This window comes from Leptonychotes weddellii, chromosome 14 (assembly GCF_054177405.1).
Source record: "Leptonychotes weddellii isolate Sample4059 chromosome 14, ASM5417740v2, whole genome shotgun sequence".
NCBI lineage: Eukaryota > Metazoa > Chordata > Mammalia > Carnivora > Phocidae > Leptonychotes > Leptonychotes weddellii.
In genome coordinates, this window is record NC_138382.1 from 28,080,110 (window position 1) to 28,100,565 (window position 20,456).

General features: G+C 37.5%; 1 protein-coding gene across 4 annotated transcripts in view; it reads right to left on the bottom strand.

The window, feature by feature from the left end:
- The window catches only part of PTPRD (protein tyrosine phosphatase receptor type D), a 434,932-nt gene that overhangs the window by 96,766 nt on the left and 317,710 nt on the right, over positions 1 to 20,456 (bottom strand). For 2 of the 4 annotated variants that reach the window (XM_081802975.1, XM_081802976.1), the window contains 5 exons: positions 19,482 to 19,508; positions 15,275 to 15,392; positions 12,182 to 12,769; positions 11,643 to 11,743; positions 10,368 to 10,627 (listed from right to left, as the gene is read on the bottom strand). In XM_081802975.1, coding sequence (XP_081659101.1) covers positions 10,368 to 10,627; positions 11,643 to 11,743; positions 12,182 to 12,769; positions 15,275 to 15,392; positions 19,482 to 19,508 — 1,094 coding nt within the window. The remainder of the gene's footprint in view (positions 1 to 10,367; positions 10,628 to 11,642; positions 11,744 to 12,181; positions 12,770 to 15,274; positions 15,393 to 19,481; positions 19,509 to 20,456) is intronic. The other 2 variants (XM_081802977.1, XM_081802978.1) reach the window with 2 other exon arrangements.

Genomic DNA, 20,456 nt, shown 5'->3' on the forward strand with positions numbered 1-20,456 from the left:
AGCCTGGTGATGGGTATTAAAGAGGGCATGTTCTGCATGGAGCACTGGGTGTTGTGCACAAACAATGAATCCTGGAACACTACATCAAAAACTAATGATATAATGTATGGTGATTAACATAACAATAAAAAAGGGGAAAAAAAAAAGATCTCTGTTTCCATAAACGGAGTCTAGAGATGCACCGTCCAGTATGGTAGCCACGAGCGAGACATGTGGCTAGCCTGAACTGAAATGTGTTCGCAGTGTTAAAGACATCAGATTTTTAAGATGTAGTATGAAATGTAAATGTAAGATATCTTGGCAATACATTTTTAATAGTGACCATATGTTAAATGATAATATTCTGGATATGTTAGGTAAAATAAAATATGCTATTAAAAGTAACTTTACCCATTTTCTTGTACTTTTTACTGTAGTTGCTAGAAAATTGAAAATTTCTTTCGCATGTGGCTTTCATGGTATTGAACAGTGCTATTTCAGAGTGTTTTGGTGAAGAATGTGGCACCTGGAGATACATCTGGCCCACAACTGAAGCTCTGTCACTAATTTGCTGTGTGATCTTGGGCTGATCATTTAACATTCCTTAATCTCAGTTGTATGCTCTGAAAAATGTGAGCACAGTGTGTGGCAGGTAGCACCAAACTGATGCAAGCTGCTGTTGTTAGTACTGACCATAATCGTGGGAGAAATGCATCTGAACTACATCATTCAAGTAGGACTTAGTGACATTCCCCGAGATGCAAGTTCAGGAACTTGTCAAACATTTTTTCTCCCTAATCAAGAATTCAGGTCAAACCAGACAGCTATACTGGAACCTTCTCTCCATAGTACTCTGAGCAACTAATCAACAGACTCCCAGAATCACATCACCGATCCAATCACTTTCTTTCCTACCAATAATCATGATGATCGAAGAGGATAAGAAGGAAGAGCTGGAGTGTGTGAGAGAGGCCAGTATCTTGTACTTTATGATCCAGAGTAAGTTTCCTCCTCTTCCTATCGTCCTACCACCTGAAGGATTTGCCAAACAAGTCCATCATGTTAAATGAGCCTGAAGAAGAATGACAGGGGCTACAACTGAGCGTACAAAATAACACTGCAGATGTACTTGATAAACACACTCATCAGGGAACCTCTTGCTTTTCACTACCAATTGCACCAAGTCAGGACTGCTTCTCTTTGCCTAAAGTAATGATATTACACATTATCCAGAGCTCCCATTGTCCTCTTTCCAAATCCTGGAAATCAAGGTTAAAATGATGAATTCTATTAATTTTTCCTCTGCTTTCATACTTGAGTTGCTATTCTTGTACATGAAAAAAGAATCCATTCTTTTCTTCTGCCATACTCCCCAACTGTTCATTTAACTTGTGGCTGGGATAAGAATTGAACAGCCTCCCCCATAGCAAGTAATTAACAGTGTGGCTGGATATGCATGGCCTTTTCTGTCTCCTGATGTCCAAAGCATTCATCTAGAGCAGTCAAAGTGGAGCCGCATCAAAGCAGCTCTCATTCATTGAAAGAAATCTGTCATAGGGCATTTGGAACTACGTATTATAAGAAAGTCTGGCCTGGGACTAAATCCACACATTTTCACCCATGTTCTCTGCAACCATGGCTTTGCAAACACCCATCTCTTTGCCTTTCCTGAAACCTGGTTTTTCCCTGACAATCCTGCTTCCCTCACAGGCTTCTCATGTGGTGTCTGTTTATTCATGCCCCTCCCCCACCCACTCACCTCAGATGGAGGGCCTAGGGTTTCCCTCCTGGCTTGCTGTTGCTTCTTCCAGGTGTTTTTTCCTCCCCCCCTTAAGCTAAAAACAAAAAGCAGGCCAAAAAACAAGTGCCTGTTTTTTTGAAGCTCATACATTTCAGCTATAGTTTTATTATTTTATTATACTCTTCTCTCACTGATTTTTGTCATCTATGAACCTCTTCAGAAACCCCCTTCTCCCCCCCCTCCCTCCCTCCCTTCCTTCCTTCTCTCTCTCTCTTTCTTTCTCTACCCCCTCTTTTTTTCCCCCAGGGTCAATAGTCTTCCTTTTCTCCTAAACTCTGCCATTAGCCTGGGTGATTTCAAGCTCCAGAGGGTACCATGCATCACCCAGGGTTCTCAGATCTTTGATTCTTCTTTTCTGGAGACTGCATCTTCCACTGTATATTAGCTAAAATCTGTAATTGCCCTTCTCTGTGCCTGAAGCCAAGGAGCTGCATATGGCTTTAGAAATAATGCACAGGGGAGAATGATTTTGTAAATTCATATTCAGCAACTTCAGGCCTTTGATGCTGCCTGGCCAACCCACTACAATTTCTCCAGGTACCTCATCCTTCCATTTTGTACAACAAGTTTTTCAGACTCTCTCCCCTGGCCTTGAACCTTAGACATCCTTATCTCCTCACTAGAAGATAGCTTTATGTTTATGTAAAGAGAAAATAAAAACATTCAGACTAAAACTCTCTCATCTTCCACCTACCAAACTATAAGGCTACTTGCATCTATATGTAACCACAATCTGTCCTTTGGGCACAGTAGAGGGGCTGGCTCTATTTGTGAAGGCCATTCACTTTCTTGAATTGGTTCCCATCATCCACTCTCTTAGGAAGTTGACTATACATCATACCCCCTCTTTCTCATATGTCTCAACTTCTCCCTCCCTTTGGCTTCTATTAGCTTCCAACCCTGTATAAATACCTGACATTTAAAAAACAAACAAACCACATCCCACTCCAGTCATCTTTCTTGCTCTATCCTACCCCTTACTACCCGAATTCTGAGGAGACCTGTGTTTCTTGCTGTTCTCCATTACCTCATCTTCTGCTCACTTTCCACCCAATTATATTCTAGGTTCTGCCTCATTAGCCTCCCTCATTGCCCATGCCAGGGTCCTCAGTGACTCTGGTAGGACTGCATCAAAAGGAGAGTTTTTGACTTTTGTCTTATATGATCTCTTAGCAGAATTTGAAAATGTTAATGAGAGCTTTCATGAAACATTCTCAGCCATTTCTTTATACCCAACTCTTCTGGTTTTCCACTTACATCTCTCAACACATTAATCTTATTTCTTTAACAGGATTTATTACCCACTACCTTGCTATTAAATGGTAGAATTCCTCAAGTTCTGGCCAAAGACTTCTCTTTACTCCCTCTTCTTCCTACATGGTCTCATTCTAGCTCAGGGCATCAGTTATCAACTAGATGCAAATTATCTGCTGATTCATATCTTCATCCCAGAATGCCCCCTCCAACTCCATTTCTTCCTGTCTATGTCACAAAACTACCTCAAATTTACTGTGGTTAAAACAAAACAAAGGATATGCTTCCAAAATAAATCTCCCACCATTGTACCATGATCCATTTGCTATAAACCTAGATGTTATCACTGACAATTTGTTTTAACTCTTTCCCTCTCTCATATCCAATGCACCACCAAGTCCTATTACTTCCAGACTCTATCTATAGTCCACTTGCTTCTTCGTATCCCAGCAGCCACCACTCTGGCCTCTTTCCATGTCTCAAGCTACCTTTGTCTCCTGACTTTCTCTCTTCTTTGAACCTAACCGCCTCTAGTCCAGTCTCTGAAATTTTCATTTTGCAATAGACAACTGACTGTACCACTTCCAGTTTTAAAACATTCCAATGGACTCTCATTGCTCTTAATATAAAGGCCACAAAGTCTCATAAGACTCGGCAACATCTTGCCTGAATCCATCTCTCTGTGCCCTTTGAGCTACACGCTGATGGGTTTTCAGTTTTTTTTTTTTAATTTTATTTTATTATGTTATGTTAATCACCATACATTACATCATTAGTTTTTAATGTAGTTTTCCATGATTCTTGAATTTACTTTGGTCTATTCTGTCATCAAACCCTTGATCATTCTGTTCTAACTGCCTAGAACCTTCTGTCACTTTCACAAGTCAAAAGTCCTCTCTTTCTTCAAAGAACAACTCACTTTTTACTTTCTAACTGAAACCTTTCCTGACCTCTCTGATTAGATCAATTTCCCCTATTATATGGTCTTAATGGACATTTTTACTCCATAATTTTCTTATACTATTTAAGACCTGTATATTTAAAATGTACTGCTAAAGCAAATATACATATAACCTCACTGGAATTTTTTTTTTATCTCTGCCATTTTATCCTTTTTCCATTGAAAAGTGGAAGTGGGTGGAATAGGTGGCTTTTGGGAACTTACATATCTCTTAAATCAGGCAGTCAAAACACTCGGAGCCCTTCTCTCCAAGAACTTTCAACTCTCGACCTCAATTCAGCATTTGCTCCTTTCTCTAAATCAGCAATGACGTGGCCAAATACTGCTTATAGAAAACATACTTCTTTTTGCAAAAGTTCTTTTCTTTACAAGTGTAGTAATGATTCTTACTCTAATCTCATGGGATAATAAGAAAAAAAAAAGATGACTCAGATAGGAAAAGTGAAATGGGGAGCTAAGATGTACTCTACAAATTGAAATCAAATTATATATGAACTGAAAGAACTTGCTTGAAATGGAAAAAAATGTTTTTGGGTATAGATCAGCTTTATATATGGATAAAATTAAAGTTTACACTATGCTTAGCTTATCTGACTCAAGCTTGAAGTTTAAGCTCAAAATACATTTTTGACATAGACTTTAACTATTAAACTAATAGAAAAATAAATAACTTCAGAATTAATATATCTGCAAATGCTCTACTTATAAAGTAAGCTGTGTTTTCCCAGTATATTAGATTTAATTAGGTTAAATCTAACCTTCAGAATTTTAATTATATTAAGTAGAGTTTTACTAATTTTATTTAATATGTTATCACCAAGGGGCCCAGCTCCCTATAATTACTTGGGAAGGCGAGCTCTGGTCTTTGTGGCAGTCCCTCTTCAAATTCAGCCAGGCTTTTTGTATTAGCAGAATGTATTAGTATTCTTAAACTCATTATTTAACTAGGAGGTCAAAATCTGTCTCAGAATTTAATGATGAATTTAATTCCTTGCATAATATCATATATATATATATGATATATATATATATATATATATCATATATATATTTTCCATGGTTATTTGGGTATATTTTGTTTAAATCAAATTAATTTACCATAGAAAACCCAAAGCAGGTTAAATGACCTTTTCAGTCTCTGTGTTTAAATTAAGGTTTTCAATCGTTTTAGCTATGTGTTGTCAGACAAGTTAAAGTTACTTAATTGCTTAAAGCCTCATTTTCCTTTTTTATAAAATGGTGGATGATAATGCTGGCCTCTGAGAAGTCTCTCCCTTTATCTCTCATCTAAATTCTCATGACAATCTACTGATCTTATTGCCCCATAACACTTCACACATTTCCATGATCTATGACAGCACATGTGCCTAATGACTCCTTGTTCTAAGGTTTGTCTGGGGCAGTTCTGTCCATTCTTACTTGTCCTTGAGTTCTTAATGGTTTATCAATTGTCCTAGAAAAAAAATGTCCTGGTCTGACCAACAAATCATGGTTCGTGTAAGTCATGGCTCAACATGTGGGCTTAGAGCCAGACTGCCTGGGTTCGAATCTTTCCTCTTTGGCTCTGCTCTCATGTGGCCAGGCCATGTTGACCCACCTCAAAACTTCCTCAGCCATAAAATGAGAAGGACCCTTCTTGTGAAGATTTCATTAGTTACTGTGTGCAGTGCCCTCGAGCAGCAACTAGTAAGCCCCCTGTCACTATCACAACTATTTAGTATCAACTTTATGATTGTGTCCTGGCTGCTTAGAATCCCTGAGCCTCACTTTACTCACCCATAAATGGCATGAATACCTACCTCAAAGGCTTATTTTGAGACTTAAATAAAACATTCAAATGCCTTCAGTAAACTGTAAAGCACTACACAAGTTTACACCTTTACCACTGCAGTTGACAACCATGTGATGAGTGAATTATTTCTCATTAAACATTATACAGATGATACATTAATACATTAAACTAGTAATAGTGCACACATTTTATGAAGCACCTTTGTAAGCCATGCTTCCAAGAATATCTTCTTTAAAAGAGGAAAAAGTAGGCCAACCTGAAAGCCAAATTAGTAAGACCAAAGACATTTAAAATTCATAAAATGCTCTTATTCATTTCTATTTTTCATAAATATAAAATGATTACTATGAAATTAAGTTATATTAGGTAACTTCTGACAGCTTATCTCTTAGTGCAATCCGTGTGGTACATTTTTCCTTACCACCCAGAGTAAAATCCTGCTCTGTAAAGTAAGGGAAGTTCCTTTCGTCACAACTTGCTTCTGAAGAATGGTGAAGTTGCCAGATTTTCCGACTCGCATTCTGCCCCCTCTATCTATCTATCCAAGTAGAAGCCTGAAGCACCACAAATTCCTGGCGGCAGAAATGTAGCCTCTCCCTGAGGGAGGTTCCCCACTTCTCCACACAAAAACCACTTATGAAAGAATACAGAAGCAATGAGCCTCGACTGTCACATTCACAAGAGACAGATTTGTTTCTGGGTGGTGGGAGGTTGGGGGTAGGGGTCAAGACTTCCCAATTACCTTGGCCGGAAATGAGAAAGCATGCTTTCTGTTGATAAAAACAGCCCTTCAATCACCAAAATTTCATTTTACCAGAAAACAAATTAGAAGGATTTTTCTAAAGAACTTTCACCTAAATGCAGGTTAGCAACCCAGCCGACAGCTCTGGTATCAAACCTGTCTTCTCTCCTCCTTTCTCCCCTGGCTTACTGAACAAAAAGCTACATTCCTGCAAGTGGCACAGCATGGCACACAGCTGCCTGCAATAATGGACTGCGCCCAACGAAGACAGGATGCGTAGCTTTATGTTATCATCCCTTTAAGAAGTCCAATGTATGTAGATTATTTAGCGTTTTTATTTGTTTATTTTTTTCCAGCAGGGGATTTGCTTTTCATTTCCTATGGTTCTGATACTCTTCCCACTCAAATACTTTCCTAGTTTTGTCTTTTGCTCTTTTCCACAGAGTGACTAGAATATATTTCTGGGAATCTTTAACTCATTTCTAGAACACATTTTTTCCCCACAGTCATTTGCTTTCTTTTTATGTTACGAAATGGTCTCTTCTCTTTGTTACCAAAGTTTTACCTCTTTTCCCTGACTCCCATTTCAAATATAGGAGGAGGAAGTACATAAATAAAGCAAAGAGGAAAACTGAACAAGCTAAAGAAAAGCACTAAAAGATAGACTATATTCTACAGTATTCTCGACTCATTCAGAAGTTGGGAAATGAACCAAAAATCTACCACCAAAGGACTAAAATGCCTTTCTCAGTAATGTCTAACACATTCCACCAAGCCAGTTGGATAAAGAGTCACTCAGTGAAGACATTTTTTCTTAAGTCTTGAAAACTAATAACAAATACTACAAATTATACTATATTATTTTCATCTTTCGATTGCTCTTTCCGTGAATAGACAGTTCATGTCTTTGTATGGTTTAAATTTATACACCATGTCTTTACCCTGTTCTTTCTTAATTTGCAACTATTTTGCCTTTTCTAAATCTTTCCCACCCTCAAGACTCAGATTACATATTAGCTCCTTCTAGATGTCTCCCTGACACCCGAGCTGGGCTGGAACTCTGGCAGGACTTACTCCATTATATTCACATGATCTATTTTTTGTATCCTGAAACAGCATCTCTCCAACCCCACTCCCAGGAACCAGCTAGGCTTCTGTCATTCTTTAAGCCTCTGTTTTATTGTCACTTTCTCTGGAACCTTCCCCAAGCTACTAAACTGGGGTTGGGAGCTCCTCCTTTGGCCTCCCTTATCGAGCTAAGCTTTGGTATCCTAAAACTCCATTTCAACGGACTCTACTTGTCCAAGTTCCCCAATTAACTATGTCGTGTAAGAGCAGTAAGAAAGTCAGCATTGTCTCTACTAAATCCCTAAAACATTGTCTGGCACTAGGATGGGAGATTAAAAAATATATATATATTACATATATATATAATATATTAATATGTAATATATATATCTATCTTTACAGATGATTTAAACAAAAATGGATAAATATAACCTCACTTTCATATTAAATTTTGTTGGAATAAAAATTACACTAATATTCCATTCTCATTTTCCAGTTTTCTGAATGATACAAGAAGAAGAGGAGACAAAAAAGGGGATGTGATTTCTCACTGAATTTATTTTAGTCATAATCTTTTGGAAATTCCACCATCTGGTAAAAATCCTCCAATTATTTAACCAAATAAATAAGAACAGAAGGTTTTCTCTGGAAGAATGGATTTTAGTTAAGTCAAAGTCACCAATTATTAGACTTTTCTAAATTTCAACCATGGCACTATATTAAAAACTTCTTGTTTATAGTTTTACTTTTTAATAATGATTTTTTTCTATCATCTTTTTAAAATTTTCTGAAGCTTTGGAAATTTCTGACTGTATACACCTTCTTGAAAAATCTTTTGCCATGAACTTGCCCTGGCTTGGTTCTCCACTTAACTTTGTAACAGATCCTACTGTGTGCTCTACCAGCTCTTTTCTTCCTGAGACATTTACTTTAAACTTTGCTTCATATCTTCACCCCATGTCTCAGTGACTCTGTCTTTTTCCATAAATGCTTTGTTGTTGTGTTAATGATTCTCAAATTTCTATCCATAATCCTAGTAATTTCTTTAAACCCACATCTCTAAGTAGGTATTTCACTGATACCTCATGTAAAACATACACAAAATTGAACTCAGTCATTTCCTCCTGACTTCTCATCCTCTAGGATAAATGGCAGTATCATTCACTTTTGTCATCCAAACTCAACTCTCAGAGTCATCTATGACATTTTTCCTCTGCCTTGATCCCTCATTAAAGTGGTTACCAATTCCTACTACACTACTGCTCTCATCTGCCTCTGCATCCTATTTCTCTCATCACCATCTGACTTCAGAATCTTGTTATTTACCTAGAATCAACCAAATATGCAATGATATCCCAACACTTTTCTCTATGTTGCTCCAATATCCTTCCAACATATGCCTTCAGGAACCATCTTCTCTAAGAGCTGCTCTAATTATGTCACCCGATTGCTGATAAACGTGAAGGTCCCAACAATCCATGAAATATGTATAAACGTCTCATAGTTTATTCTTAACCTTCAGATCTTTCATAGCAAGTTTCATCTAAACATGATCATGTGGGATACAAGAAATGAGAAAGCAAGGAGATAACACAATCTCTAGCATGCAGCAAATACCCAATAAATATTTCCTAAAATGGAAAAAAAGGAAACTTAGGTATTATATAAATGATACATGCCACTCTCCTGAATAAACACATTTACTGAATTTCCACTGTCTCCCGGATATAGTTCCAAGTTCTGAGTGCAACTTGGCTCTTGTATACCTCTCTTACTTCTCTTGTTCAGGCCTTACAAGATAACTCACTTCCTTTACTAATGAGCCTTTGCATATAATCTTTTCACTCTGATTTTTTTGTATGTGTCCTACTCATCTTCTAAGATTAAATGAGAAAACTCTTTGACCCATTTCATTATCAGTTAGCTGCTCTTAAAATAGAGTCTAACTCCATCATTAGCATGTATTATATCTGTTTCTCTGTATCCCCCACTCTATGGTAGCTCTTTGGGGACAGAGTCAACATCTTCTTTTGTTCTCCATGGTCAACCACAATACTCATACTTAGCATACTGCAGTGAAAATATTTTTTTTCTTTTACTGGCTAAAACCACCTAGCTATACTGATTATAAAATGTATTGGCTAGAATCAACTAACTATATACAACCAGTAAACTACTTAATTGACTGGATTTAATTTTTCACTTCAGGCCCACTGGCCTCTACACTGTACTCCATCCAAAACAGAAAATTTGCCTTTTCCAACTTGTTTTTTCCAACATCATCCTGAACTTTAACTTTTGAAATGTCTCCTTTCAGCATACATATACAACAACAGTGTCAAGTACCATTTTTGCTTATCTTATTTCCCAAAGTTTCCTTCAGTTTCATAATACTTTGTAAGACTTCCTCTCCATTTATAATAAGACTTGCCAAGTATTAGAGTTATTCAACTAGTCACCTTATTCTGTATACAATGACATAAACTCCTTTAGAGTAAGGATCACATTCTATTTGTCTATTTCTACTAAGTTACATCATTCCTGGGACATAAAAAACACTCAGTGTTAAATTAATGAGAATCTGTGTTATAATGAACATGACAACTGGGTGTAATAAGGCTTAAATAAAACTGAGAGCCTATGCGGAAGAAGCTTTTACTCCACACACAGCAATAGAATCTCTCATAACTTCTGTAATACTGAGGTTGAATTCTGTTTTGTTGCTTACTTGCACTTGCATCCTTCAGCCCTAACCCTTCAGTCGACTTACTTTATATTCTCGTTTGCGGGTACTTCAGGAAGTTGCACAGTAATCATGCCATCCAGGTTGGTCTTCCCAATGAAGGCAGGCTTGGTACGTAGTACGTCTGGTGCAGTCTTTGCTGTTACCCTGTGTTGCAGCCCGCCAGCACTGTTCCCACGATTGGTCAGCACAAATGAATATGACTTCTCAGGCTTCAAGTTGACTATTAACTTCTGGGTAGCCCGGCCATCGACTTCTTCTACCATTTTCCCATCATCATAAAGAATCTAGAAGATACAACCAATCGAAGAGATTTGGTTATCAGAGAGGCAATGTATGCTTTCTAAACTAATGTGCACTTGGTTATAGAATATGCATGTCAAATCAATTCTAATTTTGGGCCATTCCTAAGCCCTTAAGTGTTCATAAATTCTAGAGATTGAATGAATTCTTCTTTTGTTCTTAGTGCATAATTATATAATGTTTCTAAGTCTATAGAAAATACAGAAAGAAATGTACAATATTTTCAATATTTGACCTGTTGCTTGCATACAATCTTAATGGAAAATGTGCAGAAATGCCCTAGGTTTTCAATGTATTATCCATATCACCTTTTTTTCTAAATGTTTCTATTCCTGTTCCTAAGTACACTTTTGCCTTCAAAATGTTTCTCTATTCTTTATTTCATAGACTTGCACTTCTTGGTAACATCTCTCAATATTTCTGAATTGCAAATTAAAGTTTAAAACATACAAAGAATTCAGGCCGATAAACAAATTTTTAAATCCCAGGATACTGCATTTTCTTTCTTTTTTTTTTTTTTTTAAAGATTTTATTTATTTATTTGAGAGAGAGAGAATGAGAGAGAGCACATGAGAGTGGGGAGGGTTAGAGGGAGAAGCAGACTCCCCGCCGAGCAGGGAGCCTGATGCGGGACTCGATCCAGGGACTCCAGGATCATGACCTGAGCCGAAGGCAGTTGCTTAACCAACTGAGCCACCCAGGCGCCCCAGCATTTTCAAGATGTAGAAACCACGTGAATTTCATTTTCTCGTAGAAAAACACAAGCACTAGCTTAGATGTAAAAAGTCTTGGAACTACAAGGTGACTGACAAGTAATACCACCCCTAGGTTTCAGCTCCCACCTCATCTTTCAAGTGGAAACCAAAAAGGAGAAAAGCAAGTGTTTGTGGCTGAAACAAAGTGGTGTGCATTCTTTCTGAATAACTTACTCAGGTAAACTGAATGTTCCCCCCCTCCCCGTTTTACCCATGATATCTTAAAAAGTAGAAAACAACTTACTTTGAAAGGCATGGCAGAATTATAATTTTCTGGAATTTCCCAAGACAACAGCACTGAAGTCTTCATTACTGCTTTGACATGAAAATTTTTTGCAAACACTGCTGGAAAAGGAAAAACAGTGTATTTACGCTACTCCTAAAAACGTATGACCTGTCCTTTTCCACCATGGACCATTGGGCTTAAGCTAGAAGCCATTTACTTTGGTCAGAGAGAGAGAAGTGTGATTTGCCTACCTGTTTAGACCATTCATGTTACTACCTCATTCTCATAAAGATCTCTCTTTTCTCTCCAATTCAGTCACCTATATTGTATTTTCCTTACCTGAGAACATTGGGTTGCTGTCAGTCAGACTTGCTTGGCATTCTATAACCAAAATCTAAGGCATCCAAAACATATTAAGTTTTACATACTTTACCTTTTGGCTTTTGCTGAACCTATGAATATGAATGGTCCGGTCAGTTATTTATAGCTTCAAAATACTGATTTCCAAAGACCGACATTCCTTTAAAGGAGGAAGGCCGTAAGCAGACAAATCCTACCTTGATCCACAGGCAGTGTCCTGAACTGGACACTGGGACTATATGGCCCGGGCCCTTTGCTCGTGTGAGCACGTACTTTTACATCATATGTGGTATCTGGTTTTAAGCCACTGAGTGTCATAGTGGTATCAGCTGGAACAATAAGCTGCTCCATTGGAAGAAGAGGGATGTTGATATCCCTATACAGAAGAGTATACTTGGTGATGATGCCATTTCTCTCTGCCAGGACAGGTGGCTGCCAGGATAACTGGACAGAGGTTGAAGTGGTGCCTTCTGAGTGGAGGTTTTGAGGGAATCCAGTTGGGACTTCTTCTGGAACAGAAATCTCTTTCACTATCTCTTCCCCGAAGCCCACTTTGTTTCTGGCTGAGAGCCTGAAGATATATGATGCTCCTTTATGGATGTCTGTGGCTGTAAAGTGATCTTCTTTCTCAGAGAACTCAAGAGTAGTGAGTGGTTCCGTATCTTTCCGGCCAAATTTTAGACGATAACCCTGAAGAGGTCCGAATGTGTCCACAGGGGGGTGCCATTGAATGAGAGCAGTATTCATTTGAGTGTGGTTAATCACAAGCCGGGGTTTCCCTGGAACTGGAGTACATGGGAAGGAGTGGTAAGACCAACCTAGACAGACATTCATTCACATTTTAATCACTGCTGAATGGGAACACCACTCCACAAGAATTCCCATTACATTATTTATTTAAAAAAAGACTTGGTCTATATACCTTTGTGGAAATATGTTTCTTCTCATACTTAACTATTAAGGTAGGCTGAGATACCAGAATTTGATAACAGACACAAATAAGCTTACAAAATAATTTAAGGGAATTAAAAAAAAAAATCTTGTATCAAACCTTCACACATAAAAAGGTTCATGCCACAGAGAAATGAATCCAAGTAAAGATTAGCTAATTAGCTACAGCTAATAAGAATAATAATTATAACATATTTAATTATTGGGTATACGCAATGTACCAGGCACTGTGCTAAGAGCGTTAGATGTAGTATCTCATTTGATTTACATTTTGACTTGACTACACACTCTGATTAGTTATTATCTTCATTTTCTATAATAAGAAAATGACACCCAGGGAGATAGAAAACTGCATAGTCAGAGGTATAATAAGTGAGAAAGCTGTAAGACAATCTGAATCCATAGCCCAAACACTTAACTATACTCTTATGTTGCTTGTAAGTTTTTTTTTTTTTTAAGTAGGGCAAAAAAATGTTGCTTTAAGTTATTATGGTTATAATTGTACTTTTTGTCTATACTTTTTACCTGGGGATAAATCATGACTAAGGGATGATTTTGACTAGTTGGTTGGCAGACAATAAAACTAGAGCTTTTCTCTGAAAGAGATTATAAATCTGGATTCTCACACCCAACCTAGGTCCAGTATGAAGACAATATGTGTGCAGACATCTAAAATATAAGCATTGTCTTCCTCAATACCCAAATCACCATTGATTAAGAAAGTTCTGAAATGGAAACACCAAAATAATCCTCTATGCGAATAACATCCACAACTCTAAATAATTTTTTGAATAGTCACTAAAAAATGATGAGCCAGTGTTCGTGCTATGGAAATCAACAATGCCATTTCTTTCTCTGGGATTCACACCCCTTGGCTATAAATTCTCTCCTTTCTCCTCCTTATTATAGCACCCCTATCTTAAGGGCAATAGGAGCTTGATGCTTTATGTAATACATCTCAGACTAATTAAGACACAATTATAAATATAGGTGTAGGAAATATATTTTCTTCATTTTGGGATTTAATTTCAGGGGTTTACACTTAGTTGTCTACATTTCAATAGAGGCTGGTTCCATAGTCAGTCAGCATGCCCCCACTGAACATATATCTCCTAAGGAGGGCATTAAATTAGCTTGATACAATGCTATTCTTAAATTTAAAGGAAAAAAAAAAAAGCCCAGAAGACTGCCTTAAAGGAGTTTTGCCATCTGTAATCCTGCTGCTTGAGGCAGTTCCAGGTGGCAGGATGTGAAGCAAATCTTATGACATTTAGACAAATTTGGCAGTGAGCATGGCACCCAGGAGGGTACTCAACATCACAGCTGTTCTTTGCTTTATGCCTTTACATAGAGGTGTGTTCTTAAAAAGTTGTGTGAGAAGCAATTCGGGAGGAGTAAATCAAATCATAGTTTAAATGTTCCATGGGAGATTGTGATATAAAGGGATTGGAGGAGAATCCTTTTGTAATTATGTCTTAATTTATTGGTTTTACAATGTCAGGTCTTCCTTCATGCTGGCTTTTCCTAATGTGAGGCGATCGAAGTAACTCTAAAGAGCATTAAGAAACTTTGTTCTTCAGAGGAGCAATCTGATATTTTGTAGCCATGTTGCTTTTCTCTCTTTTCTGTTCCCTATCTTTTATGTAATTTGGCCTCTTCAGAATCCCCACAGCAAGGAGTGAGCAGGAGAAAATGGCAAAATAAAACAAAACAAACAAAACCCAGAACTGTAAGTCATCAACTCAGTTCAAGATGGCAGCTCTTCTAAAAGGGTTTGTTGCTGAGAGAGGTTGAAGCTAATAAGTGACATCCCTGCCCACATGATCATCCCTCTGGACATTCATGGGACTTGCTCTTTCACATCATTCATGTCTCAGCTCAAATAACTTTTTTCTAAAAGACCCTCTCCGATCACTCTTTTCAAACGGTCCCTAGGGGCTATCCTATCCTTAATGTTTACACACCTCTATTTTTCAACTTCTTGCTTACTGATGCTTTATTATATACTCATTTGTCTATTTGTTAACTATCTAGTTCTACTCAGAAAATAAGCTTCAGGAGGGAAGAATATTTCTGCTCTGTTGATTGTTGTGTCCCCGGTATTGGGAGTAGCGCCTAACACGTAGTAGGTGCTCACGAACATACTTGTTGAATGACTGACTGAGTAATTTGGGCAAAATATGTCTTGATGCTTTTCTTCTGAAATGCATATCAAAAAACACAAAAGCTGACCACAGTCCACTTTTTCTTTCTGATAGAATTCACCATACCATTTGGGAAATTCATATTATTGTCACCTGGAACATGTTCAAGGCACATATATGCACAAATACAGTTACCTGCCCCAGTGGTGGACACCAGTTTGGGCTTGCTGCGAGCACCATCTCCTTTGGTGGTGTAGGCTGTGACAGTGAGGGAGTAGGAAGTTTCAGGCTGTAGCCCAGAAATAATCATGTCCTAAAATGACACAATAGAACGACACTGATTCAAAACACCACAAACACCCTGGGGAAATTCAAAGCATCCATCCACATTCTATGCATGCTTAAATACTTCCTGTAGCCATGCCAAGTACTGGAAGTATCATGCCTATTGTTCATGCTATGAATGATGTGTTTTCATGCTGACATTAAAGTGAGGTCTTCAGCCATCGTAAGAGGTCATCCTAAGAAGTAGTAGTTAAAAACATGAAACCTGAGGCCAGAACTCCTGAGTTCTTGAATTTAAACCTGCATCTCCTTACTTCCTAGTTTGGTGATCCAGGGCAGGTGAGTTAACCCCCTCTGTACCTCAGTTTCCCATGTGAAAGTTGGAATAATAGAAGGATAAAATGAGTTATATCAGGTAAACACTTACAACTATGCCTGGCTCATAGTGACCAAACCATAAACCCGCAGTGATATTATGCCAGGAGCTCTCAATATGCATCCTCTATAGCCTGGCCAACAGACCGGTGATGGGGCTGATGCCAATGCAGTCTGTTTTATCACCATGCTAGCATTTTGCCAAATGGTTGATCTGTTGAACCTAGATATCTTGACAGCCAGAGAAGTTTCTTAGGACTAGAGTAACATATTATTGGTTAATTATATAGACTATGAACTAAAATCATTATACACTAAGGAGAATTTTCTGGTGATTTGGAGTAGGTCATAAAACCAAAGAACGATATTTTTTTTTACCACATCATCATGGAGTTGTGCTCAATTAATCCTATTTAGAAAATGTTAAATGTCACAAACTATTTATCAAAACTCTAGATTTCTCTTAATTAGGGCCCCCAAACTGTGATGGTTACAAAACTTAGATCTGTTCTTCCAAACTGGAGATTATAGGATTCTTTACATAGAGTAGTTACTAACTTCTGTTATTTTCTTTAGAGCTGCTACACACATGCCCACATCCCCCCACAAAAACCACATAGCTATAAAGATCTCTTTCAGATATTTGGCACAGCTATGTTTTCAAGCTGAATATGGTTAGATTTAAGAAATAATACAATGTCATTGTCCTCCACATTTGAAGACAAAGCAAGTGAGAGTTCATGGAATGGACTGGATTGTGTGGAGGACAGAAGGACTTTTCTGTGTAAGGCTGTAAGGGGCACCATTGAACTCAGTTGTTGAATCTGATCCCAAATATGACAGCTTTTGACTGTGTGCTTTTCTCAAAATAGTAGGAATATCATTGGAGTGGAAATTTAAGAATTTCAGATATCATCCTGAACAGCCATTGGAAATATTATTCTGCCAGATGAATGGGCTAAATTTGGGAGAGAGATATTATTTTCAGGACCTTGGAATGGTTTCACTAATATTACAGAGGCTATAAAAACCATCCGAATCACCCAAGAGTAGCATTCTAAATAATAGCAGATATACTGGGTATTCCAGAAATTATGATGGGAAAATGATAACATTATTGTTTCCAAGGTCCCTCTCACATGTTACTGGATTTTTGCTGAAAGTAGGCAAGGCTGGGTGGGGGGGTGGGGCGGGAAGCAGGGCTTGGTTCTATCACCAAATCATGTGGCAAGAAATTTATATACTTTGAGCCTTATATAACTCTTTTTCATTTATCACATTGGGATTAACCACACATGCCCTTCCTCTCACATAGGCTGTTCCAGGATAACACATGTAATGTAATTTGAATTTGGTCAAACCCTCTGCAGTGGTATAATCGCAGCTGGACAGACCTCTATCTGCCTGGATCACATCATCTCTTGTGTTATGTTTTCTTTCTTTAAACGGTGGCCATACTTCCTTGGTGGTTTCCGTATCCTCTGTGAGGTAGTGTGGCTGATACTGTGTCTACCATTCCTCAATCTCTTTGCCTTCTCCTAGCATATCTCCATTCAACTTCCTGCCTGTTAAAAATTGGCATTCCTGGATGTTCTGAAACGGTTACCGGCCTGCTGTGTTTCTCTCTAGTCCTAAAAAAACCCCACATTTCCAAACCTTAAAGAATTTTTTCTGTCTGAAACTCATTTCTAGTCCTGATTTCCCATCAGGGCTCCAGTGGCATATCCATTGAAAATATGTGCTGGACATTTTCCTTTGACTATCAATTGTTCCCTCAAGTTCAGCTTGACTGAAGCTCAAATGTCATTTCCAGGAGTAAATTCCCCTCCTTGCTTCTATACTTTAACGAATGGTATAGCATATTCCAAACTTACGAGTGATCTTGATCTCTTTTTCTTCCTCAAATTCTTAGCGAGTTTTTGCCAGTTTTTCCTTTATTTATTTATTTATTTTTAAAAGATTTTATTTATTTATTTGAGAGAGAGAGAATGAGAGACAGAGAGCATGAGAGGGAGGAGGGTCAGAGGGAGAAGCAGACTCCCCGCCGAGCAGGGAGCCCGATGCGGGACTTGATCCCGGGACTCCAGGATCATGACCTGAGCCGAAGGCAGTCGCTTAACCAACTGAGCCACCCAGGCGCCCCAGTTTTTCCTTTAAAATATTGACCAAAACTGTCCCTTTTTCATTTTTGCTGCCTCAACTTCATTGAATTTTTATTATGTTATGACGTTAGCAAAAGAATTGTTTTTATTTGTTTCCCTGTTTACTATCTTCTTTCTCTCTAATCTATCCACTATGTCATTGGCTTTAAGCTGCAGGTAATGGCCCATTTAAGTAGGTCATGAAATCAATTTACTTAGTCATGACCAGCATTTTAGAAAAGAAATAGGATATACTTTCATACAAAATATTAAATTTTATATATGTATAAGTAAGGTATTATTTTGTAAGATCTTCATTTTAAACATACGAATGCATTGGTTGTGACATATAATGCATTTCTTACTATGGATTACAGTAAAAGAAGTTTATAAAAGTGTCAGTTCCATTAAAACTGATACCTTGCCCATTATATTTACCAATATTCTCAGTGAGAGCCCTGCATTTTAGCAAAAAGAAAAATATTTACTAAATGAAAGAATACACTTACCAGCCTTTATCTTATTTCTATTTTTAATAATTTTCTATATCTCTCCAGTACTGAAGTTAAAAGCCAGTTCTTTAGTTTGACACTTCAGGTTTTCCTAACATTATATTAAATTTATGTCTTAGTCATACTTAGCACTAATTTACTAACCTGAACCCATTCATTCATGTCAAATTGGCAAGCTCATGTCACTTGACTATATCGCATTCTTGACCTGCCTCAATGATTATGTCTCACATACTCATCTTTAAAAAACCATCCCTACCTCCAACTTTCCAACACACACACACACACACACACACACACACACACACACACACTTTTCCACTTCTTCAACCCTTACTTATTTTTTAAGTTCTCAACAAAGTTGCAAGACCTCTTCTACGTTCTTGGTCCATGGCCTCTGAACTCACAGTTTTTACTGACAATGCCACTCACTTATTAATTAATTACACATTGCTTGAGGTCATGACTTTTGTTGTATTTTATGGAACTTTCCCGAACTTTACATCCTTCCTAGCCACCTAGGATCCTATATCCCCCAAGGAAACCTATACATAGTAATAAGGTCTCAATAAATAACATAATCCAGCCATTGAAATATTTAAAAAAATTCCTCCCTCAGTGAGATATTTTCTGCCTTTTGGCATGACTCATTCAATTTAACTCAAATTTCTATGAGTACAACAGAATTGCCATTTCTTGATATAATTAGTACCAGAACTGCATGGTGTTATCCACTGAAGATGTAACCCTGGGGTAGGATTTATGAGTGGCCTATATCACACAGCTTGATATCTCTTGTCTGTGATGCCTCCACTTAAAGCATGCCTCTTTTAACTGTGTCACAGGGTAGTTAGTAGCAGCCATCAGAACAACATGAGCTCATGATATTTCATATGCAATCATGCCAATTTCACAAAACAAAAATCTAAATTAAAAGTATACCACATAATGAAGATAATTTAAAAATAATTTGTTAGTTCATGCATCCAAGCAAACTGTGATGACATATCACAAATAAGTGAGAGAGGGGTAACAGAAAAAACAAGCATTTATAATCTCTTTTTGACAAAGCAGCCCAAAATTACTCACATGTTCAGTAGTATCATCAAATTCCCACTGATTGAGATTAAGAAGGTTGGGGAAGAGGAAAACAAAATAAAAAGAAATGAAGAGAAATCTGTAGCCTTACAAAGGCAATGTTGCCTTCCTTAGATTAAAAAAACAAACAAAAATACAGAACAAAAAAATAAGCAAGTGTGTACAATAAAATTCCAAAGAGTAGGTGTGTTATGCTTCCATCCTTACCCCGAACTGAGAGGTCAAAAGTAAATATGCTTTGTATTGTTAAAATTAAAATCAGCTAATGCAATTTTTAATGAGTGGTTCATTGGAATGAATCAATAAGGTATAACGTACAGCTAGTGTTTCTAGTCATACATTACTTTATGACATTTATTTTGACTTTTTCTCTATGTTATGCAATTAATTTATGTCACTAATTAGATTAACACCTTTCATAAAATATTGGAATGTTATAGCCCCAGGGAAGTCTTGCAAGATGCAGTGGAATTTCAATGAATATTAAGAGAACACACGAGGTGGACAAAAGAACAACGATCAAAACCATACACATAATGAGGGGGAGATGAACCATGAGAGATTATGGACTCTGAGAAACAAACTGAGGGTTCTAGAGGGGAGGGGGGTGGGAGGATGGGTTAGCCTAGTGATGGGTATTAAAGAGAGCACGTATTGAATGGAGCACTGGGTGTTATACGCAAACAATGAATCATGGAACACTACATCAAAAACTAATGATGTAATGTATGGTGATTAACATAACATAATAAAAAAATAAGATAAAATAAACATACACATAAGAAAAATCGGCAAATTAATAAAGAAAAGCCAAAGTAGAAGAGAGGGGGAAAATTGTGTTGACATTTAAGGCATTTTGTATCATATAATTCCATTAACCACCATCCTCCACAAAACACTGACAGAACTACAGGTTTATAATGTAAAATTATCTAGGACCTGATGGAGTACATCAAAGCATCATGG